This window comes from Poecilia latipinna, unplaced genomic scaffold (genome assembly GCF_001443285.1).
Source record: "Poecilia latipinna isolate Pla-1442-1.1 unplaced genomic scaffold, P_latipinna-1.0 Scaffold37, whole genome shotgun sequence".
Taxonomy (NCBI): Eukaryota; Metazoa; Chordata; class Actinopteri; order Cyprinodontiformes; family Poeciliidae; genus Poecilia; species Poecilia latipinna.
This window is the reverse complement of record NW_015112653.1, coordinates 17825-44226: the sequence shown is the minus strand read 5'-3', so window position 1 is coordinate 44226 and position 26402 is coordinate 17825. Positions and strand designations below refer to the sequence as shown.

Sequence of the window (26402 nt, the reverse complement as noted above, 5' to 3'; positions counted from 1 at the left end):
GATTTCATTAGGAGATTAAGATGTAAACTATTACAACCCGAAAAGCACCTTCTTTTTAATTGTATAAATATGTATTGTGTTGGAGAAATGCTTACACTATATTTAGACAATTCATTGCACAGGACAAGATATTACAATGTTAAAGAAATACATAAAATTTTATTTGCTGTCTCACTTGATTTATTGACTATTTTACACATGAATACTGAGTACTTTCCTGTATTTTTCTCAACATCATTAAAATAAATTTAAACTTTTAAAAGCCTTCTCTCATATAATTATAGTTTATTTATGTTGTACATCACATGCTGTCCTTTTTTTGTCTGGCTACATTTTTCCTTAAGGCAGTCATTTCTGACATTTCTTGCAGTTATTCCCCTTTCATTATTCAGTGAAACCTGAAAGATGAAACCTTGTATTTCAAACTGCATTCTCAATGAGGAAAGGCTTTTTTAAACCCTAAGTTTAGAAACACAGTTCAATAATTCACGATTTTTGAATTTGTTCAAGTCTGAGTGGTGGTAAAGCATTTGCATTAATAATGATCATGTTCTGTTTGAATTTGCATGAGTCTGTTGCAGAGAGAAATGCATGGGAATGGAGAAAAAGGTAAACAAGTCGACAGCCATGGTCAGTTTTGGAAGATTCAGAACTATGTTATTTTTTTAAGTTAAATAATAACATAAATATATGTCAGCTGTAACTATCTTTTTTGTCTGGCAGTTGTGGCTCACGTTTTGAATTGAGGCTGAATAGTTTAGTATTGTTGCCCTGCGATGGACTGGTGTCTCCTCCCTCTTGCCGGTTGACTGATTTAGATAGGCGTAAGGCTCCTTCGCAACCCTGTAAGGATAAATGTGTTAGATAATGGATGGATGGGATGGATGGTTTATTGGCAGATATCTTAAATGCAGTAAATAACTCTCTTCTGTAGCGTCATTTATAACTCAGATTAATTATTCTTGGATACTTATGATAACAGCTATTCTGAAAGGGACAAACAATGCAACCTCCACATGCCATCTTTTTAATCTCAAAACTGTCATGGCAGTTAATGCAAAAAATATTAATTTGTTATTAATTAAGCTAAAAGCTATGTTCAGGTTTGCAATGGACTGTTATTTACAGCAACCTCAGTGTTTTTTACACTGAAAATGAATGTAAGATATGAAAAACCATACTGAAAACAGGAACAAGGAAACATTTCTTATCTTTGGAAAGGTCTGATATAAAAAAATAAAGCGGTTTAACTGAATGCTATTTTTATTATTAATTTTAGCATTACTTTTAGAGGCAATCTTACCAATATGTACTTTGCGCCACCCTGACGCTGTACACATTACATTTGGTTAGTACTGGTTTCAAAAGCTTTATGTCTAAAACGAGATTTGAAAATGTGTTTTCTTCTGGCTGAATTTATTTTGTTAATTTGATGTTTGTTTGTTTTTGTTTTGTTTGTTTTTTTCACTCAGTTTAATGTTTTCTTCAGAAAACCAGAATTTACACATCACTGTATATTGTATTTGCTTTTTATAAACTAATTCTAATGATGTGATCAAATAATCACTCAGCTATTTAAATAACCTTTTTTTTTTTTTTTTACCAAATAGTTTTTTACACTTGAATAATTATGTCACTGCCATTTCAGTTATAGACAGCTACAATGCAGTAGCTTGAATGGGTGAATGACTGAATGTATTATGAAGCACTGTTAGGGAGAAAAACGACTTTGTCTTTGAAGGAAATTTCAGACTTTCAATCTTGCATAAATTTTCTGTGAGATTTTCTAGTTCTAGATTTTAACAATAATGTATTTATAATGCATGTAAATATGAAAGCGCTACAAAATGACAAAAGCATTAAACAATGTAAAAACAATAAACACCCATCTATAATATCAATCAAAAGATCCACACTGAAGTCAACAATCTTTGCAGTCTCAAGAGCATTTTTTTTCTATGCTTCAATTAAATATTTTTTGTCTTCATTCATAAATGACTCTTTTGAACTCTCATCCACCAAGCTTAAACTTAATATGATATATAGTTTCCCCTAGATTAAGACTCTGGCACCAATTTGGATTTATACAAGATGAAGACACCAATTGTTATGTAGAGCAGCTAGGATATATAACTTTTTACACCAAAACGTTAAATCTGACTGCAATGGCAAATCTAAAGTTGTAAGTTTAGCATGGCTCAAGAAGCTGGAGATTTCTACTCTGAGATGGGGTGACAAGTTTTGACCCCAGGCAAATCTGAACAACTCATTGGATGAGATATTTTAAAACAAAAGGTACCAAAACTTTCAAAATAAAAATTTTATTTTGAAAGCTTTGAGTTAGTGGTGACGTTGGATTTTTATGATTCCAGGCTTAGAAGAACTCCCAATAAGTTTTCTATAATGGGCCTAATTCAGGAGAATGTTTGACATACACAAATTGAAACGTAATGGGAAAGAAATTTGTGCTATGATTTTGTTTCCTGAAAAATAGTAGAACATTTTAACTGCTGTATTTATTTAAAAAAATATAATGCTACATGCATTCCTATCTACAATAATCAGAATACATTTGAAAGCAACGTATCTTTCTAACATTGGATTTGGCCATCTTATCAGATGCAGAAAAAAACATTGGAGTTAGCCCAAAATCTATTAAATAAATAAGTGAAAATGTCTGTCCATATCTGTTTAACCACTGATTGTGAATTCTATGATGGCAAACAGTGAGATTTTTCAGTTTTGTCCAGTGGCTGAAGGAACTAACATGTACGCTATGTGAACATGTGAGGGTGTAGGGCGTTCAGCCATGAAGCCACAAATGAGCCACAGATGGCCGAAAAAAGATTCTGAGCAACATTTACAATGTAAATTTTCAAACCCAAATCCTATCAATTTCACTTTCCCCCCCATCAACTTTCAGAGAAATGAAACCATTTAGTTATTTAACTGTGTAGTTGGACATTTTCTCCACACTATACTTTGTAGTTGGAGAAAATGTCTAAAACTTTATCTCTATATTACAACTAAATGAAATCCTCTCACTCAGCATTTGCCTACAAAACAAAGACAAACAAAGTCACCACAATAAAAAAAAAGTACAAGAATAACATTTTTGACATGTGAGGTTTAAAACAATAGGGAAGTGATGCTGTCAAATTACACACACAATAGGTTTACATAGCCACCTGTTACTTTCATGTTATTACTATAGTGCTGATTGCAGTCCACCTCTTTCAGCATTCTTCTTGTGTTGACAGCAGCAGCAAGCCACATTTGTATACTCCTACAAAAATATGTTTCTCCACCTGGTAAGTGAGACATACGTCACTTCTTATATATTCATGATACAATAGAATTTCATTAAAAATGTTATTTGAGTAATTTATCACAAAGTGATATATTTTAAGCATTTATTTCTGTTAATGTTGATTACTATGGCTTACAGCTGGAAATATCAAATTCGTATAAAACTAGACATTTTACACACAATCATGTAGAACCCAGTTGACATAACTACTAGGTAAAAAAAAAATTCTAAAGAAGTTGGCTTGTCAAACAGCTATGTATCCAAGAATATTTACGGAAAGGTGAGTGGAAGGAAAAATTGTGTTAGAAAAAGATTCAAAAGCAATAGTTGTAACTGCAGCCTGGAAGGGATTGTGAAGAAAAAACTATGAGTCTAGAGGAGTTTGGCAAGTCATGAACTGTGGCTGGATCAAGTGTTATAGTGGAAGACGAGAGACTTAAGAACCAACAAAGCAAACAAAATAAAGGTGGCTAATAAAGCAGCCTGGGCTTTGAGAACACCTCAGCAGAGCCACAGGCTGAAAGCCTCCATCTCATGCAGTATTTATGTCATGCAGAAGCCCTAAATAGGTATACTGTGCAGTATATGGATGAACTTGTCAGCAGACTATTATTTTATTGGTCGTTTCTAATCTTTTGTGAGTGACTATATTTTTGCATCAACTGTAATCTGCAATCTAAAATAACAGAAACAAATGACTGAAATATATCAGAATCTGCATAGCAAACTCTATGAGCTTAAATATTAAGTTTTCAGTTAAAATGTAAACCACTAAATACAAAATGTTGAAAATGTACCATTTGTGGTTTTACTGCATTGTAAAGGAGAATATGTTAAATTGGACTTATTTGAAATAGTCATGTATATTTAGCACTGTGCATGTTTTTCATAAAGTCACCTGTTTTTATGCAGATGTGTGGGGCCCTGCTGGGCCTGGGTTTTTGCATTCAAACAACAAGTGCCATCTCCTACCCAAAAACTCTGCCATGCGATGTTAGCAAGGACAAAAATGGGACTACGGTGAAAGTGGACTGCACTGAAAGAAGCCTCAAGTTCGTCCCCAAAGCCATCCCAGGAGAGACTACCAATCTGACTCTGACCATCAACCATATCCCAAATTTGAACTCAACCTCGTTTCGTGGTCTGGACAACCTCACAGAGATTGACATGAGGTGCAACTGCGTACCCATCAAAATTGGTCCGAAGGACAACATGTGCACAAAAAGTGTGACAATTGCGGAGGATACATTTACTGCACTAAGGAATCTACGGGCACTGTATCTAGATGGGAATCAGCTTGATAGCATTCCTAAAGGCTTACCTTCAAACCTTGTCCTTCTGAGTTTAGAAGTGAATCATATTTTTTATATTTCTAAGGAAAATCTTTCCGAAATCCAAAATGTTCAGGTGCTCTACCTGGGACAAAACTGCTACTATCGCAACCCCTGCAATGTTTCCTATGACATAGAAGATGGTGCATTCTTACAATTGGAAAACCTAACATTGCTGTCCCTTAAATCAAACAACTTATCCTTTATTCCCTATAGGTTGCCTGTAAGTTTAAGACAGCTGTATCTATACAATAACAACATCCAAGAGGTCTCTGATGAGGATTTTAAAAACTTGACAAACCTTGAGATTTTAGATATTAGTGGAAATTGCCCTCGATGCTACAATGCCCCTTTCCCATGCACCCCATGCCCAAAAAACGCACCCCTAAAAATAAGTAAGGGAGCTTTTAAAATGTTGACAAAACTAAAAACGTTACGTTTGCACAGTAACTCCCTGACATGTATATTACCTGAATGGTTCAGTAGCACAAAGGATCTGAGAGTGCTTGATCTCTCATCAAACTTTTTAGCCAGAGATATTGGGACCACAGACTTCCCTAAGTTTCTTGGCAAGCTAGAAGAACTAGACTTGTCTTTTAACTATGAGCTCCAGAGGTATCCTCAAACTCTTAGACTGAACTCCAGTTTCTCCTCCCTCATGTCTCTTGAAATTCTCAGACTAAAGGGCTATGTGTTTCAGCAACTAAAGCCAGAAAGCATTGCTCCCTTAAAACGTCTTCCAAATCTGACAGTTCTAGACCTCGGCACAAACTTTATCAAAATGGCAAACCTCAGCATTTTAATGGAGTTAAAAAGCTTTCATATAATCAGTTTGTCTGACAATAAAATATCATCTCCCTCTGACGCTCAAACTGCGTTTGGTTTCAACGGGGGAGAGCCTATGCTGTGGTCCCCCATGTCAGCAGCTGATCAGTTCCAGAACAAGGAAGTGAGAGAGATTCATTACTTCAGATACGATGAATATGCTCGCAGCTGCAAATACAAAGATAAGGAACTTGGAATCGTTACATTATTTGTCAAGAAGGAATGCAGCGACTTTGGTAAAACCTTGGATGTGAGCAGAAACAACATATTTTTCTTGCATTCAAGGTTTTTAAACCTGAAGGAGTTGAGATGTCTCAATCTTTCAGGAAACGCAATGAGCCAAAGCCTGAACGGATCTGAGTTTAGCAACCTGACTAATTTACAGTACCTGGACTTCTCATCAAATCGCCTGGACCTGTTGTACTCAACTGCTTTTAAAGAGCTAAGCAATCTGGTCATCTTGGATATAAGTAAAAATAACCATTATTTTGAATCAGAGGGCTTGACTCATATGCTTAATTTCACTAAGAATTTAAAAAAACTCAAGATACTGCTCATGAATCACAACAAGATTTCTACTTCCACCAACACAGAAATGGAAAGTGACTCTTTAGAGAAGCTGGAGTTCAGAGGCAACAGGTTGGATATGCTGTGGAGAGATGGGGACACAAGATATATCCACTATTTCAAAAAATTACGTAATCTGAAACTACTAGACATTTCTTCCAATAACCTTCGTTCAGTTCGAAGAGAAGTCTTCAGTGGTCTGCCAGACAACCTGACTGAGCTCCACATTAAAAAGAACAAACTGTACTTTTTTGCATGGGGGGAACTACAACTTCTGAGATCTCTGAAAGTCTTGGACCTTAGTGGAAATTACCTAACCTCTGTTCCAAGAGTGCTGTCAAACTGTACCACATCACTTGAAAAACTTGTTTTACATGACAACAAAATCCTAAAACTCACACCAAATTTCCTCCAGGAAGCTCTTAGTTTAAAATATCTAGATCTTAGCTTCAATCTTATAAAGCATATTGAGCAATCTAGCTTTCCAGATAATGTTGTTAAGAAGATGGAGAAGTTGCTTCTGCACAAAAACAGTTTCCTTTGCACCTGTAATGCCTCTTGGTTCATCACTTGGCTAAACAAGACCACGGTGACCATCCCTCGACTAGGAATTGACGTTACCTGTGCTTCGCCAGGAGTGCAAAAAGGTCATCTTGTGGTCTCAGTGGACTTACAAGCCTGCCAGCACTCCTTCCTATCAATCATCCTCTACACTCTCATGACTTCACTCCTTCTTGGCTTCATTACTCTGTCCATCGCTAGTCACCTCTACCTGTGGGATGTCTGGTACATTTATCACTTCTGCAGGGCTAAACTCAAGGGCTACAGCCGCCTGTCTTCTCAAAGTGATGTCTATGACGCCTTTGTGATGTTTGACAAAAATGATCCTGCTGTGTCAGAGTGGGTGATGAAGGAGATGTGTCATCATCTGGAGGAGCGGGGAGACCGCCGATTGACACTGTGTCTGGAGGAGCGAGACTGGGTCCCCGGTTGTCCCCTGATTGACAACCTCTCCCAGAGCATCCACAAGAGCAAGAGGACTGTGTTCATTCTCACCAAAAAATACATCCAGGGGGGTAATTTCAGGACAGCCTTCTATATGGCCCATCAAAGACTGATGGATGAAAAAAATGACGTCATAGTACTGATTTTTTTGGAAAAAGTATCTTGTAACTCAAAATATCTGCGCTTAAGAAAGCGACTGTACAAGCGGTCTGTGCTCGAGTGGCCAACAAACCCGCAGGCACAACCATACTTCTGGTTTAGTCTCAGGAGTGTATTGGCTACTGAGAGCCACAAACAGTACAGCAATCTCTTTAAAGAGACACTCTGAAGGGGTGGCAATATAGAGTTTGTAAAAAATAAGACAATTTGTGTTTTATCAGTTATTTCTTCTCTGCAACAATGCTTCCAATTACAATTATGATGTCTGCCAATTAACAATGCCTTTCTGCTGTTGACTCTTGTTTGGTGTCATTTATTGGATTGAAGAATAGAAGTTTGAAGAAACAAGAGATATCAGTAATTAATATAGTAATTTTTCCTTTAACAAATTGAGGTTTCAGGAAAGTGCTGGAAAGCCATTCACAGCTACAACAACCTGGTATGTTGCCCTCACGCTGATCACCAGCTTGGTCACACTCTATTTTGGCATTCCTTTCTTCAACCAGCGCTTGTTACAAGTCAGTAAAGGTGGTTGCACTGGACTCTCTGGTATGAAAAGCACATCCAAGCAACCATGCATTTTCTTCATATTTATGACACCATGCATGAGAAAACAAAAAGGCTTTCCTACAGTAAGATACCAAGAAGCAATGTTGCTCCAGAACATCTTTTCTAGTATATATACACACACACACACACACACACACACAATCTTAAAGTTTGTGCTATTTGGTTTCATTACTGGAAAAAGGAACCACAGCTTTATGCTAATACCACAAATTATTTTAAGATTGTCTTTATTTAATATGGTTGCAAATAAGGAAATGACTAAGTACAGCTACTTCTGTAATTTGCATGTGGCTTTTCTAACACATGCAGTCTTTCTGGGCATACAATTCAGCTTACAGCTTTATTGCTTTTTCTTTTAATAGAGCAATACTGAAATACAGGGCAAGAAAAGGTAGTCAGTAGTTTTGGCTGGTGTAAAGGGATTGCTGCTTTGTCAGATCCCTTTTAGATCTGGAAGGCTTTAATGTCCTGGAATCAGTAGCTTTGAATATTCTTTGAATAGCTGGGTTCAACCTAACCTGTACCATGGTGAGTTTTACTACTACAATTTTCTTTGTATCTTCATATGTGAAAGAAACAATTTTTTTTGTCTCTTTAATTATGCTAACCATTACTTTTATTTTAGGGTAATTCTTAGATTTAATAATTTGATGTGTTTTTGAACAGTTGTTTCATTATATGTCCCTGTGTTAAAGTTGAGTTGAGTTAAAACTACTTAAATCATACAACAATATACCCACTACTGTAAAATAATTTATCACAAGCTCTGGCTCAGTGTGTGTACTTTGAAAATCCAACCCTTAGAAGTATTGAGATGTTCAAATTACATTTTATTGTATTCATCAATATGCCATTAGGACAATGACAATAAACATTTAATTCTGACAAATGCATGCGTTTGTTTTTAACTGTGTTTAAAAGTAGCAGCAGTAAAGATAAAGGATCTTTATCATTTACATTTCTTTGATAAATTTATAATTTTGCCTATGCCAGGTCATATAATTTTCCCAATCAGCTCCCAGGTCTTCAAAACCCAAACAATGTAGATTTTGCCTAGTTATCATTTACTAAACAAAAATAAATTGAAATTGACTTGTGAAAAATAGAGTGAACTTTACATTTTAAGTGAGATATTATTTTCATTACCATGAGTTAAAAACATACAAACAGCTGACATTTAAATTACATAATGAATTAGTATAAATAAAATGTATTCCTGTAAGAAGAAATTTTCATGTTTCTGGCAATATCATTTCGGATTAGACACTGTCTGATGTAAAGTTCAAGTCCAATAGTTCAAAAAGTAAGAACAAATAAATAATCTGTGCTTCAAATACTTAAACCATTCTTAGCTTTTAAGAGCTTTTAAATACATGTTTTCTTCCAAAACTAAATTATCAATGACATTCTAGGAGCCAGTCATAGTTTGTTCCTACAGGAGGCTGTGTAGGGGGAGTGTCACCATGCTTTTTACTTTCCCGGGTTAGGAAAATTTGACAACACATCACCAAAAATGTCATTTGTTTTTAAAGTTAAATCTGACTTGACAGGTACATATATGGTTCTCAAAAGAGAACCTGAGGAAGCTTAAACATTTGCCCCTTTCACTTACCTTTTTACTCTATGAAGTTACTGGGAAGGCTGAATTTCTGCTATACCTCCCAAGGCTTGAACTGCTTGCCTTTTCCTACAACTATGCTATAAAAATTTATCCCAAAATCATTAATATTTCAACCGAGTTTTCAAATCTTCAGTCATTAAAAAAGTTACATTTGGGGGCTTTGATGGATTTTTCGGAATGTTGGTTCAAACACATTTAAAGATCACTATTACTTTGAATTTGGGGACTAAATTCATAGTTCATTCAGCTGTATTCAGAAAGCTTAACTTCTTAAGAGTTATCTGTCAGAAAACAGCATGTATCCCACTCCGCAGAAACAGCTTTCAAATTCAGTAGGTATATGAAGATTAAATAAAGATAAAAGTAGGTATAGATACATTCAGAGGTCAGACATCTCTATTTCTTCATACATAAAACCTCCTTCAAAACACTTGATCTTTGAGTTGTCTGATAAGGAACAGTGCTTTAACTTGTTCATCTCACAAAAGCAATTTGAAGGTTATGGAGATATTGCGTGTCTGAATCTATCCAGCAATGGATTCTCTGCTGCACCAAATGGCACAGAGTTCTCATTACTGCCTAATTTGACCTACTTGGCCCTGTCCTTCAATAAGATTGATCTGGCTTATGACAATGCCTTCCAGGAACTGAAGAAACTCGAAGTGCTAGACCTCATTTGGAATGCCCACTACTTTAAATCTTTTGGAGTAACACATAATTTAAACTTCCTAAAACATGTGCCTATCCTGAGAGTGCTGAATATGAGTCATAACTCAATTTCCACTTTAACAAGAAAGCAGATGCACAGCAGATCTTTAGCAGAACTACAATTTACACATAACAAGCTTGGAACTCTTTGGAAAGTAGGTGATGACTCATATAAGACTCTTTTTACCAACCTGACTAATTTGACAGTTTTGGATATTTCGTGGAACGACAATGAAAAAATTCCTGATGATGTTTATGAAAAGCTCCCTCGCAACCTAACTGAACTACGAATAAGTAATAACAAAATGACAGATTTTTCATGGGACAGTCTGTCTTATTTCCATCGGCTTAAAATTTTAGACTTAAGTTACAATTCGTTGTCCAACATAGCAGGTATTGAAACAGTGTACAGTTACAAAACCCTGTTTGTCTTGACAGAGGGCTACGTTAAGACTGGGGTGTTCAGACTGGCAATGTATCTGGCCCACCAAAAACTGCTGGATGAAAATGTGGATGTGATTGTTCTGCTGATGCTCGAACCTGTCCTGCAACATTCTCACTCTCATTCTCAGTAGGAGGCTTTGTGAGAAAAGTGTTGTGGAGTGGCCCAGAACTGCAGCTGCTGAGCCCTGGTTCCGGCAGAACCTTAAAAATGTTTTAAGAGTGGATGAAACACTCTTAAAACAGTAAGACTTATACAAAAGTCTTAAGCACAAAGAAAGAAGGAAGACAAAACTGTTTAAGACAATCTAATAAATATTAATGAGCAGTGATAGTTGTTGGACTTTGACAAATATGTTCGATGTTTTATTGTCTTCATAATTTCACACTTGCTTTTACCTTGCAGTTTCAAGTGGGGTTTTTTATTCATGTTTCCACAATTTTTATCATTTGTTTCATTTTGTGAAGCACTTTTCAAAATGTAAAGGTATTGGCTTTAATGTTTTCTATTTGTATCTCTGTAAAGTGCTTCATAATGTTTTGCCAAGGTTTACATCCCTTGACAACACATGATCCTCATTGTCATACCATCTTCCTTGTGTGGCTCCTCCTTACTGGATCAGCACATTAGACATGGTCATAAGTTTAAAAGCTCGTTACTTCAACACCATGTCGTAGGATGCGAAATGTTTCGGTCCAGCATGGAGCGGTGCTGTTTCCTCTAAGGGAATAATGTTCCTTGTTTTCTAAAAAACAAACTTCTTATAGAAAACAAAGAAGCTTTGATCCATTCAAAGCTTCTCTAAGCAGATACTCATTTTAACTGAATAATCTTTAGCTTAACATGAACTTTAGTGAGTGAAACAATTTATCAGATGAGACTCACCTAAGGACTCTTACAGGTTGTAATTGGCCTTTTGAGTCCAACGGTCCAATAGCTGGGTTAGTTCTGTAAAAAGAAACCACAATACATACACATTAATCGTTCTGTCATATTAATAGCTCTGAATGCACTTCCCTGAATAGCTACGGTTGTCTAATTATCTGCATTGCTACAAAACTGATTCATATTTTTTGCGAAATATTTCTGATGTTGATTTTGGCTGGCGTATCTGTAGAACTGCGAACAAGGAAATGAAACTGTTTTACAGTTACTTCTGCAATTGACAGGCTACTCTTCTCCTACATCCTGTGAAACAGTTTGTCGCTTTTATATCTGACTTCAGTAGGCAGGATTATTTTTTTCATAACATGCGGATTTAAAAAATCATCAGGAGTATGAAAATATGTCTTATTCGCACATTTTATATCCCATTTAAACTTTTTCTTGGACAAATGCAGGAAGCAGTTTAGAGGTCTTAAAGGATCATGCAAAATGGTGAGTTTTACTAACACAACCTTCTACAACACTTATTTTTGTGACAGAAAAATGTGTCAAACATGTTATTAATGACACTGTTTTTGTGTTAATTCCTAATTGATTACAAGAGTAAGACATGAACCTGCTCTTATGTTTTATTGCTAAGTATTTTTACCTTTTAGAGTGTTTGTTCTAGAACAAATGTAGCACGTATAAACTGAGACATAAAGAATTTTTCACAGTTGAAATCTTAGGGCTTTTGGGGAGCAACACTCAGCAGCTGGGTCTTATCATGCAAGTCGTAAACGTTCTTGGTTCAAAACATGTTTGGCAAGTCAGAGAAATGAACCACAATTTATGAACTGTAGTCGAGTTTAGTTTTTGTAAATATTTGATTTTATTTGACTTAAATGAGTTAGTTCACAGTGCTCGTGTTTTAGCATCCAAGGATGCTTACAGTTTTTACAGTGATTCTTCTCATCTCACCTGAGGTCATTTAAACAATAAGTAATGACTAAAAACCCACATGGTGTATTCACACTAGCCCCATTTAGTCCGCTCTAATCAGACTCTAATTTGTTTGTTCAAATAGTCCAATTTGTTTGGGGAGTGTGAATGCAAATTTGAATTTCAAAACGGTTTAAAAAGGCGAATTCTGAACCAAGGTCACAGTCCGGCTGAAGTGAACTCTGATGCGGTTGAAAGACAGTGTGAATGCAAGCGGATCGGAGACCGCTCCAAAAGCAGGAAGCTAACTGCAGTGCAGGGCGTTCTGGTCAATACGTTACTCTCTGCTCTGCAGGTTAACGGAGATGTTGTGTCGGTTGCCATGGCAACAGGTCTGCGTGCTATCACAGAGAGCGAGGAAAAGCAGAATATAAACGGTTTAAAGTTGTTTTACACCTGTTTATCAGCTTATTATTTATTTGCTGTGGCACACTGATGTAATTTTTAAACCTTTAATAAATGACAAAAACTATGCTAATTACCTCTTTTGTTAAATATATATCATCAAATAGGATTGCATATTTCATATGTCTCATATATATACAAATATATGAGTCATGGTTTGTTACATTTTGACAAACTAATTTTAAAGGCGGGAATTATGTAATATTAAATATTGACCAATATAAAAGAGCAATTTGCTTAGTACTCTCTTGCATCTTGACAGAAACCAAACTGTTTATAGATGTATATCAAGAGAGTATACATATTTTACTATATATATATATATATATATATATATATATATATATATATATATATATATATATATATATATAGTGTATAGTTTTTACAAACTATATACTATATATAGCGTATAGTCAAAAAAAAACATGACATTTTGCACCTTTAACATTCTTAACATGACATATAGCCATGCATATACGGATATAGTCTATGGATATAGGAATCATTTAGCTATCATAATGTGCATCCAACAGCATTACTCAACTTACTCGGTTTGTTTGGAAAGAAATGTGAAAAGTTGTTTGCCTTTTGCTAGTTCTGGCTGGTTTGCTGCAATGATAAACAAACCACGGCTTCCTCCTCTTCTCAGCAGCAAAACTCGCGCGCCTAACGGACACAGGTTCAAACTGACGTTATGTTGACGTTCATGATATGTTTATGGACGGCTCGGAAAAACACGTTACACCATGTTAACAACAGATTTAATAGCTGTAACTACTTTTGGACAGGATAATAGACTTTTCTTAGTTATATTCAAATTATTTGTTTTCATTAGATCCATATGAATCTTCTAAAAAAATAACATTTAAAGACAAATCGTCTTTAAATGTTAATGTCTAATTTAGTTTAGGGTGGATCATCATTTTAATTGCAGACATTCTTCCCACGAATCTACTTATGTTTGAAATTTTTATTAATTGCTGAAATTTATCAATTTCTTAATTGTGTCCTAATTTATTGACATGTACCTGTGTAGTTTATTTCTCACTACTACTAAAAAGGGTGGAAATAAATAAAAACTGGGAAGTTCATCACTTCAGATAGACTATCTGAGTCTATCTGAAGACTCAGATAGGAGTCTTCATATAGACTCCTATCTGAAGAGATAGGAGTCTATCTCTTCAGTTTAACATATTGCATAAAGGTCTCATAACCTGCTTTAATTCCATCATCTGATTGACTTTGTTATTCATTTCAGACTGCAAAGTGTTGGATTTATCTGCTTCTCCTTGGTCTGTGCTGCCATCTGGAGATCCAGCCTGCTGCCTGTAAACTTCATTGGACAGCGCAGTTTCTCTGTGATGTGACAACCTCCAATTCCTCTGAGGTCCAATTTGACTGCAGTGGCCGCGCCCTAGAATGGGTACCTAGTGGGATAACCACTAATGTTACTGCTCTTGATTTATCAAAAAATTACCTGAAGACCATTAAGGCTGATGCATTTTCCAAACTGCTGAATCTGACTTCTCTCAATCTCAACTTGGCAAACATGTACAAGAAAGTGGTCTTCAAGGGAAGCCTTAGAAACCTAACAAAACTGCAGGATTTGAAAATGAGTGCCAATGGCCTCGAAGAAATTCCAAGCTACCTACCTGCCAGTGTGGAAATCCTTGAGCTGAGCAGCAACAACATTACAAATGTGAATCAAACGAACTTTGCCAACTTACGAAACCTGACACAACTGTGGTTATCCAAGAACTGTTACTACTGGAATCCGTGTGGCAAACCAGTGAAAATCCAAAATAACAGTTTTACCCACATGACCAAATTGAAAAATCTGGATTTGTCTTACAACAACTTAAGTAATGTTCCCAAAGGACTACCCCAGTCTTTAGAAGTGCTTAATGTGAGTTGCAACAAAATACAGTACATATTTAGGGAGGATTTATCTGGCTTGAATAATTTAAAACTTCTTAAGATACAAGGGAACTGCCCCAGATGTGAAAATGCACCATTTCCCTGTGTGCCTTGCCCTAATGGTTCCCTTGGAATTGACCCTGATGCATTTGAAAATCTGTCTGAACTTGAGGAAATCAATATGGGGGGAAACTCCTTAGAGTATCTGAATCCATCGTGGTTTAAGAACCTGAGGAAGCTTAAACATCTTCTCCTTTCATTTAACTTTTTGCTCAGAGAAGTTACTGGAAGGGCTGAATTTCTGCGATACCTCCCAAGGCTTGAAGTGCTTGAATTTTCTTTCAACTATGCTTTAAAAAGTTATCCTAACACAATTAATCTTTCAACTGAGTTTTCAAATCTTAAGTCATTAAGGACTTTGCATATGGAGGGTTTGGTCTTCCAGAATATTCAACCAGATACGCTCAAGCCTCTCTATGAAATTCGAAATCTATCTGCTTTGAATTTGGGGACTAACTTTATTATTCAGGCTGATTCCACCGTTTTCAACAAATTTCATCCATTGAAAATGATTTATTTGGCAGAAAACAGGCTGTATCCCACTCCACAGAGACAGCTTTCAAATTCAGTAGGGAGATATGTTCAAAGGTCAGACATCACTGTTTCTTCCTATTTTAAACTTCCTCCAAAAGACTTCACCTTTGAATTATCCCATGGCCTTATAAAGCAACAGTGCTTTAACTCTGGACGGGTTCTTGTCCTCAGTTCAAATAACTTGTTCTTCATCTCACAAAAGCAATTTGAAGGTTATGGAGATATTGCGTGTCTGAATCTATCCAGCAATGGATTCTCTGCTGCACCAAATGGCACAGAGTTCTCATTACTGCCTAATTTGACCTACTTGGACCTGTCCTTCAATAAGATTGATCTGGCTTATGACAATGCCTTCCAGGAACTGAAGAAACTCGAAGTGCTAGATCTCAGTTGGAATGCCCACTACTTTAAATCTTTTGGAGTAACACATAATTTAAACTTCCTAAAAAATTTGCCTATCCTGAGAGTGCTGAATATGAGTCATAACTCAATTTCCACTTTAACAACAAAGCAGATGCACAGCAGATCTTTAGCAGAACTACAATTTACACATAACAAGCTTGGAACTCTTTGGAAAGTAGGTGATGACTCATATAAGACTCTTTTTACCAACCTGATTAATTTGACAGTTTTGGATATTTCGTGGAACGACCTTGAAAAAATTCCTGATGATGTTTATGAAAAGCTCCCTCGCAACCTAACTGAACTACGAATAAATAATAACAAAATGACAGATTTTTCATGGGACAGTCTGTCTTATTTCCATCGGCTTAACATTTTAGACTTAAGTTACAATTCGTTGTCCAACATAGCAGGTATTGAAACAGTTACTAGTTTCTCTTTGACTTTTCTTTATCTGACTCACAATCAGATATGTCACCTGGAAAGTTTCTATTTCAAAGGCATGAAAAGCCTTGAGACTCTCAGCCTCGGCTCCAACAAGCTGGCTATCATCAATCAAACCACCTTCGAGCCCAGACCGGAGAATCTTAAGACTTTATTTTTACAGAAAAATCCATTTCAATGTACATGTGATTCTTTGGATTTCCTTGTATGGATTGGAAAACGAGAAATAAGGATTCCTAGATTGACAACTGAGGTGAGATGTAAAATGCCATTAAAGGACAAGAACAAGCCACTTATATACTTTGACATTGATCAATGTGTAAATGACGATATGGCGTTCAAGATGTACGTTCTCACAACATTCTTCCTTATTTCCTTTATGTTTGTGGCAACAGTTGCTCACTTATTTTACTGGGATGCTTCTTATGTCTTGCACTACGTCAAGGCTAGACTGAAGGGATACAGAGCCTTGTCCTCACAGGAAAATATTTACGACATCTTTGTGACTTATGACACCAAGGATCCACGTGTCACTGAGTGGGTAATGATGAATCTGCGGGTGAAATTGGAAGAAGAGGGCGATAAGCTTCTTCCTTTGTGCTTGGAGGAGAGAGACTGGCCTCTAGGAGTCCCTCTAGTGGATAACCTTACACAGAGCATCCAAAACAGTCGCAAAACCCTGTTTGTCTTGACAGAGGGCTACGTTAAGACTGGGGTGTTCAGACTGGCAATGTATCTGGCCCACCAAAGACTGCTGGATGAAAATGTGGATGTGATTGTTCTGCTGATGCTCGAACCTGTCCTGCAACATTCTCACTTCCTGCGCCTCAGGAGGAGGCTTTGTGAGAAAAGTGTTGTGGAGTGGCCCAGAACTGCAGCTGCTGAGCCCTGGTTCTGGCAGAACTTGAGAAGTGTTGTAAAAGTGGATAATCAAATTATGTACAGCAAAACTTATAAAAAGTTTTTCAGCAGCAAGTAGGGATAAAGATAATAATTCTTGAGAATAACCTAGTAATTGTTTAAGCATTTAAACATGTCATTATTTGGTATGTATATATGTCCTTGCGACTGTGATACTTAGCAACTTTGATCCTGCCCTTTTGAAGTAATAAAGTGGAGATAGTACTGTACATGACCATGTTTTCACATGTAAGTTAAAGAGGGTGGCTGTCAAAGGCAATAAGTATTTCATATCAAGAAATAAACAAACACGTAATCACTGACTAAGTTTACTTCACATTAAAAGTGACCTAAAATTGTTTCTGTATATTTTGTTTTTCCATTGTTCATGTTCTGCAGGCTGTCATGACATGAAAACAATTTAAGATGTTATACTTTGGCTCATCCTAGTTATCAAACCACGCAGTCAAATTCTTTTCATTTTTGAAATTGGATGTTTTCTGTTCTAGGAAAGCAAGAATTGTATTAAGTCATTGACATGTGAAATATCAGACTGGGGTTAATAGGTTTGTCAGGGTTGAGTTGTACTTTAGGTCTGCATTGTATAAGTTTTGCTCATGGTCTTTGGTCTGCAATATAAAAAAGCTGAAAGAATAAATTTGAACTTAATTTTATGTTTTTCTGATATCTAATCAATATGCTAAAAAGACTGATCTTTGTCTATTGAACATGTCTATTTCAAGTTATGTTTGACACATAAAAATACAAATGTTTATTTAATTGCTTTTATATTTTTGGGACTATGAAACTGTGGGTCTACAGTAGGTTGATAATAATCTCTAAATTGTAAGCAGCGTTTAAATCTTATGAGTAAACAAAAAAAAAAAAAAAACATGAAACGATGGGAGACTTATAAGTTTGTGTTGATTTAAATGTTGCCAGAAGATTTCAGAATCTTTGATTACAAATGTCTTAAATAAATTATAAATAAAATTTCATCATCAGTGTCCGTTTAAAATATTTATTCACAAGCTGATCTTAAAATATTTAGGTTATTAACTACGTGCTTCGCATTTTTGCACAGCTTATGTATGTCGTAGCTGCATTATCGCATTAGTCCACATGGGGTCACAAGTGGTAAAATTATAAAAAAACCTGCCATCCTGGCCTTAAATTCTTTCATTAGACTTCTTCATGGTGTCTTTTGTCTTCTGCGTGAAGAAACATCTAGAACTACGACTACAATTTGCACAACTTCGTGACGTCTAGAGAAGCTCAACTCACCGGACTTTTAATCACGTAATGGGACGCAGCTTGTGGTGCTAAATTAATACTCTTTTTTTTTTTTTACGTCAAAAAAGGCACTGCTTATTTATCTGAGCTTATGTTACGATATGGATATGTTAGTCATTTGCTTCAAATCATCCTAAATAATATATTTAAAACCAAAAAATATGGTTGGTTGACAAACGCAGGGTAGGCGTGACGTCAGAGGTTATTAACATACTGGGCAGTATTTATTGAATGAATGAGCCGCTCATTCTTACTCTGCTCCTGTGACTTTGAGGCTTTTGTTCGGTGTATCTACTGTGCCTACACACTTGGTAAGTAACCTCCTTTTTTTTTGTTTTTTTTGTTTGTGGTATTGTGTGTAAAATTTTCTTTTTAAAATCATATATGTATATATTTTAAAACGATTGCTTCTGTCTGGTATTGTGACTGAAGCCATGTCAAATGAGTAGCTGCTTAAGTCAGGTGTGTTGAACTGTAAAATTGTCAAACTTTGGTTGCTAACCAGGGTGTAGCTGTGCTCGGAGGTTTCTGATTTAATTACTAAAATGGTTACTGTGTTCTGTTTAGTGCTTTTGCAATCATGTCTGACAAACCTGACATCACTGAGGTTACAACCTTTGACAAAACCAAGTTGAAGAAGACCGAAACACAAGAGAAGAACACGCTGCCAACTAAAGAGAGTAAGTTCTACTCTAAGTAACTTTAATGCATGCGTTTTGGTTCTGAGGTTAACCCCAAGTCTTTACTCTGTTCCAGCCATTGAACAGGAGAAGACGACAGAGTCATGAAGACCAGTCTCCCATGTGTTGCACATTCCACAAGTGCTGCTGACTTGAACCACTTCACAGATGCATTTTTGTCTGTACTTGCTAATCCATAGCAATGTCTACAAATTCTACCAGATGTAAAGCAAGTGGCTTCCCTTTAGCACAGGGATCAGTCCCTTGAATCCCTGCTGTGGAATGATTGCATGATGGACTTGTCCTTATCATTTTCTTTTTTTTTTTGGCCAATTCTGAATGCTCACTAAGCAAGGCATATCTTGTAAACTTTGGCATGCACATGTTTCAATATTTAAAATAAAACAAACTTGAATAAATGTGGTGTACAGGCTTGTTTGCATGGCAATGTCCCAAACTGGATTTCAATGAAAATCCTGATGTGTAAACTTTCTACAGACTGAAATATTGGCAGCATTTACTGAGGTGTTCAACTTGAAGACTGGGGAATCTGCTGCTACTAAAAGTCACATTAAACATTTTGGCTTTTCCAAAAGCCAAACCTGACTGCTCTGTGGGAAGGGTTGAAAATGGTCTGCAATGCTGTATGGAAAGGTAAAGTTGACCAACTGCAGCAGTGAGAACTCTGAACTTCATTTCTATGGTGAGGTTCCTTAACAAGCCCAGTGACCTTCTCAAATTCAAACCAATTGGCTTGTCTCTCTGGAAACCTAAAATTTACTATGAATTTTTCTGTGCATTTAAGTGAAAATTGCACCAGGGTTAAATTAAACTGTAGGCATGTGACTAAAGTTGCTCTTGGGTCTTTAACTAGCATTCACCAGATCTATCACTGAAGGCTGAAAATGCTACTTGGCCTCATTTTGCATACTGAAGAATCGATACATGGGGAGATTACATCATGCTCTTTGTGTAGTCACTAACGGCTGTGAAAGAATGGGCTCTAAGAAAATGGAACATGCTTCTTTCCCCACAGGAAAAGGTCAGTCTGAAAATGTATAGTTAACACATGAGGGGCTGTTTAAGTAGTTTGGTCAGACGATGGTACCTCTATCCATTTGTCGATTTAATAACTTCAGCATTTGTACACAAGTCAGACATCCTGTTTATGCCAATGTTGCCGTGACGCTGCATCCAACGATCCTGTGTGAACCTGCTAACACCAATGCAAAGAAATGCAAATGACTCTGAAACAACACGATGCATTGATTGAGATGAAATTGGCAGTGTGCGCCAAGATCCCAGCTGCTGTCATTCTAACAAGCACACTGTGCAGCTTCTGTAACAGAATGAACCTCAACACAAAGAACACTGATGCTTCTGTGGCTTGCATATGGGAGCTTACAGTATACATAATGTGCTTCGAGAAAAGGATCCCAGTGGTACCACTCAAATGGCCCTTATAATGTAAATAACTGAGTGGCTAGAATAATCTAAAAGAGCTAAGAGGTTAAACACAAGCAGTGTTTTATAGGCAGTTTTTCAACTTCGAAACATTCAAAAAATTATGTGCTAAGACAATCTTAAACTTAAAAGGTGGCATTTTGAAATAAAAGTGATGGTTCAAGTTACATGTTAATGCGCTTTAAGAAGTACCTGCTTATGTATTCTGTGGCTTGCAGGCTTTGTGAACATATCTGTGCTTTTTTTCAAAGGCCATCCTGCCAGTGCTAAACAGGCTACAGTTGACTATTTTGTGGGAGGAAGTGATGTTACAGCAGAACTGCACAACTGACAGAACTCGTCTTTGAGTCTGTGCTGATTTCTGATCTTCGGATTGATTTTGTTTTATAAAACCCCCCACAGATCACATTAGTTCTTGAAATACTAGGACAATTGCGTCAAAAAAACTTCTTTAAGGCACTTTTTTTGAGTATAGTAAAAATCAGATATGCTTTGATGCCTATGGAAAAAAAGAAGTCTTCAAATTGATTTTAAATAAGAAACAAGGCAGAACAACTTGGCCTGTTTCTTTCTCCATTATGTCAAAGCAATAAGTATCTAAATCAACTTATCTAACACTCTGACTCCGAACTTTCTGACAAGGTAACAAGGCTCACAATTTATAATACACGTGAATCAAAATATAGACTCTTAACAAAATCTAGCCATAGTTGTGACGCAGAACCCTTTGCTAAATAAAGTTGGAATTTCACATCCATTTCACTGATATTTTGTTCCATTAACTGTATGATTTGGGTCAAATGCTTTGAGTTTTCCTCCATTAAGTTTGGCCAGGAAGTGAGAGGAGGGAGTGGGAAGTGAGATGTTATTGGTTTGCATCTTTGTGTGGTTTAAAGGTGGGGTGTACTTATAGAGCAAGCATGCATGAGAGAAAAGGAGACTTTGACAGCAGCTTAGTTTGTGAGAAGTTCTGCCAAGAAACAGATTAAAATGTGTTTGATTTTTTTTTTATTTTTTTAATGAAAATCATTTGTATCTGTCTATACGTTAGATAACACAAACGTTTTGACTGCTTGCAGTCAAACGTCTGTTTTTCTGAAGGAAGCTGCAGAGTGGCAGAGAATTCACTAACATCTATATTGACAAAATATGCCACCATTGCAGACAATAAAGATTTTTCTTACCCTAACTTTTCACATTGAGGAACTAGTGCCACTGATTGTTAAAACAGCTTGATTGTGAATTTGTGGGAGCTCAGAAGTTTCATAGGTATGAAACAGGATGTGGTTAAAGAGCTGCAGAGTCACACTGTTCGTGCAAAACTCTTCAGTTTAATTAAGCACACAGAAAAAGACAAACGTTCTAGACTAAAGGTCAGTTTTAGAATCTTCCTTATTTAAATTCTACTTCTGAGTTTTTAAAGAGGTCAAAAGACGAAAAGTATCACATCCTAAGCTAGCTATACTATTTTTTATTCGAAATGTGTTTGTCATTTGAAACAATGCTGTGACATATCTGTAACTACGATCTGGAACTACGGTGTAAAATGTCAAGTCTGGGTATTCAAATAGGTTCTCAGAGAATAAAACCTTCATTTCTAAATCCGTAACCTTATGTTAGGTATATCATTCATTTGAGATTGTGTCTTAATTTAGTTTGCTGGCACAATGCCTGTATTCCCCCCACTTGGAAATTTTCACTGGGATAGAAAAAAACTGAATGGTGATAAATCGTCTGACTTCAACACATAAATCTGTTAGTTGATTCAGGTTGCACAATTAAAGCAGGCAGGAATTTGATTAGCTAACTTTGCTGCTTTAGTCGTGATCATAAGCACAAGTCTCCACTTGGTATACAGCAAGTATTGCCAAAGTGCAGCTATTTAAAACTGTGCATACTAACTCTCTGGTCTCTGGTCTGCTTGTTCTGAATAACTGAAGTTAGGGCATTCTAATTTGTCAAATTCATCGCCCTGTGCATTGTGTGTGTGAACATGTGTACAGCTCACAGTGGGTCAGCGTATGCCATGAAGACAAAGTAAGGTTATAGTTTGTTGAACTGTGACTTCTGCTATTTGTGACAGTTCCCCTATTGCCCAGCTGAGCTTTTCTCACATGCTGCTCACTTATAACACAAAAGCCTCACTGACTTCTTCATGCAGCATTACGTGACAAACATCTGTTTGTTTATGTGCATAAACAAATGTATCTATGCAACTTTCCGATCTGCAACTACGGTGTAAAATGTCAAGTCTGGGTATTTATTACCCAGCTGTAGAGCGTAACTGGAAATTAAATCTTTCATTTACAGGCGACAACGCAGCTCTCTAATAACAGTACAGACATTATTTGCACCTGTGCAAAGTAAAAACAATTCCGCAGCATGTCCTATCCTGCTAGGCATGCACTGAGGTGAGGTAGGGTCTCTTCTCAGGGGACATGGCTGTGTAATTACACCCCATGCAAACTTATTTAATAAGGAGGGAATAAAGGGCAGCTTTAAACTCTGACCTTTAAGGCTCAGTGAAAACAGAACCTCTTTCAACATCAAACAGGAAACTAAAGCATCACTGTAAACCTATCCAGTCCTGTCAGAAGTCTTTATTATTACTGAGGCACTCGCACTTAACTGAGGATTCAAAATAAAAACCTTCCGAGGAAACTAAAGATGCTTGAAATTACATCTTGTGTTTGACGTCAAGAAAATACACAAAGCAAATCTGACAAGTTTGTAATGTTCCAGTTCTTAAGCTAACTCCAAATCATGCAGCTGTTTTCAGTGAGGTTTAGACTTGGTCATTCTAAAACGTGAATGGTATTTTTGATCTAAACCATTTCATTCTTGTTGTTTCAAACCGGCATTTCCTTGTGCAAAACATTTCACCAAATGGAGCCAAATGGAGGCCGCGTTTCTTTCAGTCTGCCCCAGGAAAGTTGTATCTACAATGTAGCTTATCGCCATCAGCATAATGTGTTAATTTGTGGATGAAGGATTGTAGAGTAAAATAATTTGAAGTCTTTGGATGTGATAAAACACTGTATATGGTGAAATAACGCTGTGTGACAGCTGTTTACAGTGTTGTATGCGGAATGTGAATTTTGTTATCAAAATGTAGTGTTTTTCAGTTAAACATAGTCTCAAAAGTCATGTGGTTGTTTAATTTGTTTTTACAATGCTGGGAATTTTTGATGTAAAATTAGACTAAAAGTAAAAAAAAAAACAACAACAAAAAAAACATTTTCAGCAAATACTTTTTTTGTGCCCAAAGTTACAGCTTTCAGCACATTTTTTCTGATTGTTTATGAGTCACGTTTACGCATTCTTGTTTGATGCAAAAGTTGACCTAGTGTACGGGATAAACCCATAGCTCAAACCCGTCCTGTTAAATTAGTCCAGTGTTGGATCAGTCCAGATTTAACAGTGAACTGTGTATAGTAATAATCAAATTGGGATGTCTTCAGCCCAGCAGTCTTTAGAGAGTCTTTGGTTTCTACCCACTGCCTATATATAAGCAAGTAAATTTACATGGGAGGGACATCAGAAATGCATATTGGTTGTTCATCTTTTATTACGTTGCTGCCAGTAACTTGGAGACAATCACCAGCACCGTAAAACTCTGAGGTTGATAAAGCTGCTACATAAAACAGGAAAGCCGCCTAACACAAATATTTCTGGCTGTTGTTTCCCGTATGACATTTGACTGATCAGTTTAGGTAAAACTTGTGATATGTTTCATTTCCACTTTCATGTTGTAAAGCACCTCATTACAGTCAGAGTCTTTACAAGTTCCTGATTTGGCCTTCTTGTTTTTTTTTTTTTTTTTTGTTGTTTTTTTAATCTAAGAACTTTAGTCAGCAGCTTATTGTTGATACTCAGAATGTGAACACACGGTCAGGCAAGGAAATCACATATTTAGCCACTTCTATTAATGCAAGTGGAAGTCAGTTCTCCCTTCCCTGAACTGAGGCAGAACTTCCCAATGTGTTTAGTAAAGCATTTTATTGTACAACAGGTTCAGTGCATCAATCTATCAGGCATCTCTAACAGGAAGCTGCGGTGAGAGCTAAACACACCTCTTTTAAATGTGACTGTTACATCAACATCGGTCAAATCTAGACGCCAGTGCTCACTAAACAGTACTTCAAACCTGGAAACATCTTATCTCTGATGAGCAGTGGCCCATTTGCAAAGCTGTCGGTATTGCCTACTGTGCGTTCATTGCCAATGTCGATGCCCTGTGAAAGCAGGATGTGGTTGTGCATGCTCACTACTTTCAAAATAACTCTAAATTGCTTTGTATGTCCTTTTATAGTAAAGACCTAGCCGATTAAACCAAGTAAAGGAAAATTCAGTTTCCCATTCTAAAATAAAACGGAACGCTACAGAATAAGGTTGTTGAAAATATATCTTCAGTATCTGCTGCTATCTCAAAAGGTTTTCATCAGTGAGGTTTAGGAAATGATGGAGGGGAGTGTTTCTCTTTCACACAGCAAGTGTTGCAATACTTGCAGCACATGATAAAACTATAATACTTAAAACGGTCAAAAGCTAATTTTCTTTGTCACTCCTTGCAGAGGCAATGTAAAGAACACTGCTCAGTCATGGTACTCATATCCCTGATAAGTAAAGAGAGCGTGTGCTCATTTTGTTGCAGTGCAAAGTTCTGGTGGGAAAACGGTTATCCTTTTGATTACAACAAGAAACTGCAATAAACACGAAACTCCACAGAGGACTAACGAGGTATCATACTTCCTGTTCGAGACAGTGCAGCACTTTGTCTTTATTTTTTTAGCAGCAGTTCTTTAGTTTACACACCCCATGCATGTCGCTGCATACTCAGCGAAGGGAGACCTCTTGTGACCGAAGAGGAATAAAACAAAATTCCACAAAGACAGTGACTGACAATTGAAATATAACCCTCTAATTATGTGAATAAAGCACAAACTTAAATATCTCTATTCTCAATGACCATGCTGTGAAAATTAAGTTATTTTACTTTTTATTTAAATTTGTCCAAATATGTCTTGTAGTTTTTTTTGTTTTTTGTTTTTTCGACAACTAAGTCGATATTCATTCCATACAAAGACAAGATCAGTCGGACTCGGTCTTGGTCCAGGTGGAGCCCCTGCACAGATGTCCGTTCAGTTAGAGATATGACACAGAAGCATCAAAGCCGCTGCCAGTTTTGTAGTCTTTCTTTGATTATTCATTCAATTCCCCGTCTCCAGCCTAAATATGTGTGTAAAAACAGTTTTGGTTTAATACTGATATCTTGCAAGGGAGTGCTCATAAATTTTAAGGTAAATTGTATCCTGTCTTTTAAACATCTTTTTTTTATGTAAAACTTGAAGTTTGATCCAGGACATGTGGGGGAGCTGTTGTTGTCACGATCTTCCTGCACTTCAATATAGCTTACAGTCAACTGAGTAGCTCCATTATACATAAAACACTGAACGCTCTATATCACTGACATTTCAAAATAGAAATAAAAGAGGCTTAAAAAAACCAAAAAAACCAAAAAAACCAAAACATGGATTGTAAAATTATGGGCAACTGTAATTTATAAATAACTGATTCTATCACTATCACTTCACACAATGTTGGCCAATATCACACAGTACAGAAAAACAAAACAAACAAACAAAAAAACCCCACTATTTTGATGTGAAAATATGACCTCTATTTAATCCCTCTGACCATCCTACCATTTTCTGCTACACACAGTTCGATAACTGCCCCCTTATATATTTTTTTTCTTTTTTCATTTCTTGTCGCATCTATATATTTCAGAGCATAAAACACAATCATTTAACAAAGATTTGTGTAATTTAGACTGTGCAGTTTTCCACTGGCAACAATTGCTGCTGAGTATAAAACCTACATTTTCACTAACATA

The 26402-nt window shown here is 36.5% G+C and overlaps 3 protein-coding genes across 3 annotated transcripts; all 3 read left to right on the top strand.

Moving 5' to 3' along the window:
• Positions 1-357: 357 nt before the first annotated feature.
• LOC106954792 (toll-like receptor 7) lies at positions 358-7811 on the top strand. Its single transcript, XM_015044564.1, has one exon. The coding sequence runs from the start codon at positions 4190-4192 to the stop codon at positions 7364-7366; it is 3177 nt and encodes a 1058-aa protein (XP_014900050.1). The 5' UTR covers positions 358-4189; the 3' UTR covers positions 7367-7811.
• Positions 7812-11406: 3595 nt separating this feature from the next.
• Positions 11407-18005, top strand: tlr8a (toll-like receptor 8a). The gene is made up of 2 exons (XM_015044576.1): positions 11407-11915; positions 14071-18005. Exons 1-2 carry the CDS (start codon positions 11913-11915, stop codon positions 17146-17148), a joined length of 3081 nt encoding a protein of 1026 aa, XP_014900062.1. The 5' UTR covers positions 11407-11912; the 3' UTR covers positions 17149-18005.
• A 557-nt stretch (positions 18006-18562) lies between these two features.
• Positions 18563-19461, top strand: LOC106954764 (thymosin beta-b-like). Its single transcript, XM_015044504.1, has 3 exons — positions 18563-18673; positions 18930-19042; positions 19119-19461. Exons 2-3 carry the CDS (start codon positions 18943-18945, stop codon positions 19148-19150), a joined length of 132 nt encoding a protein of 43 aa, XP_014899990.1. The 5' UTR covers positions 18563-18673; positions 18930-18942; the 3' UTR covers positions 19151-19461.
• Positions 19462-26402: the final 6941 nt, after the last annotated feature.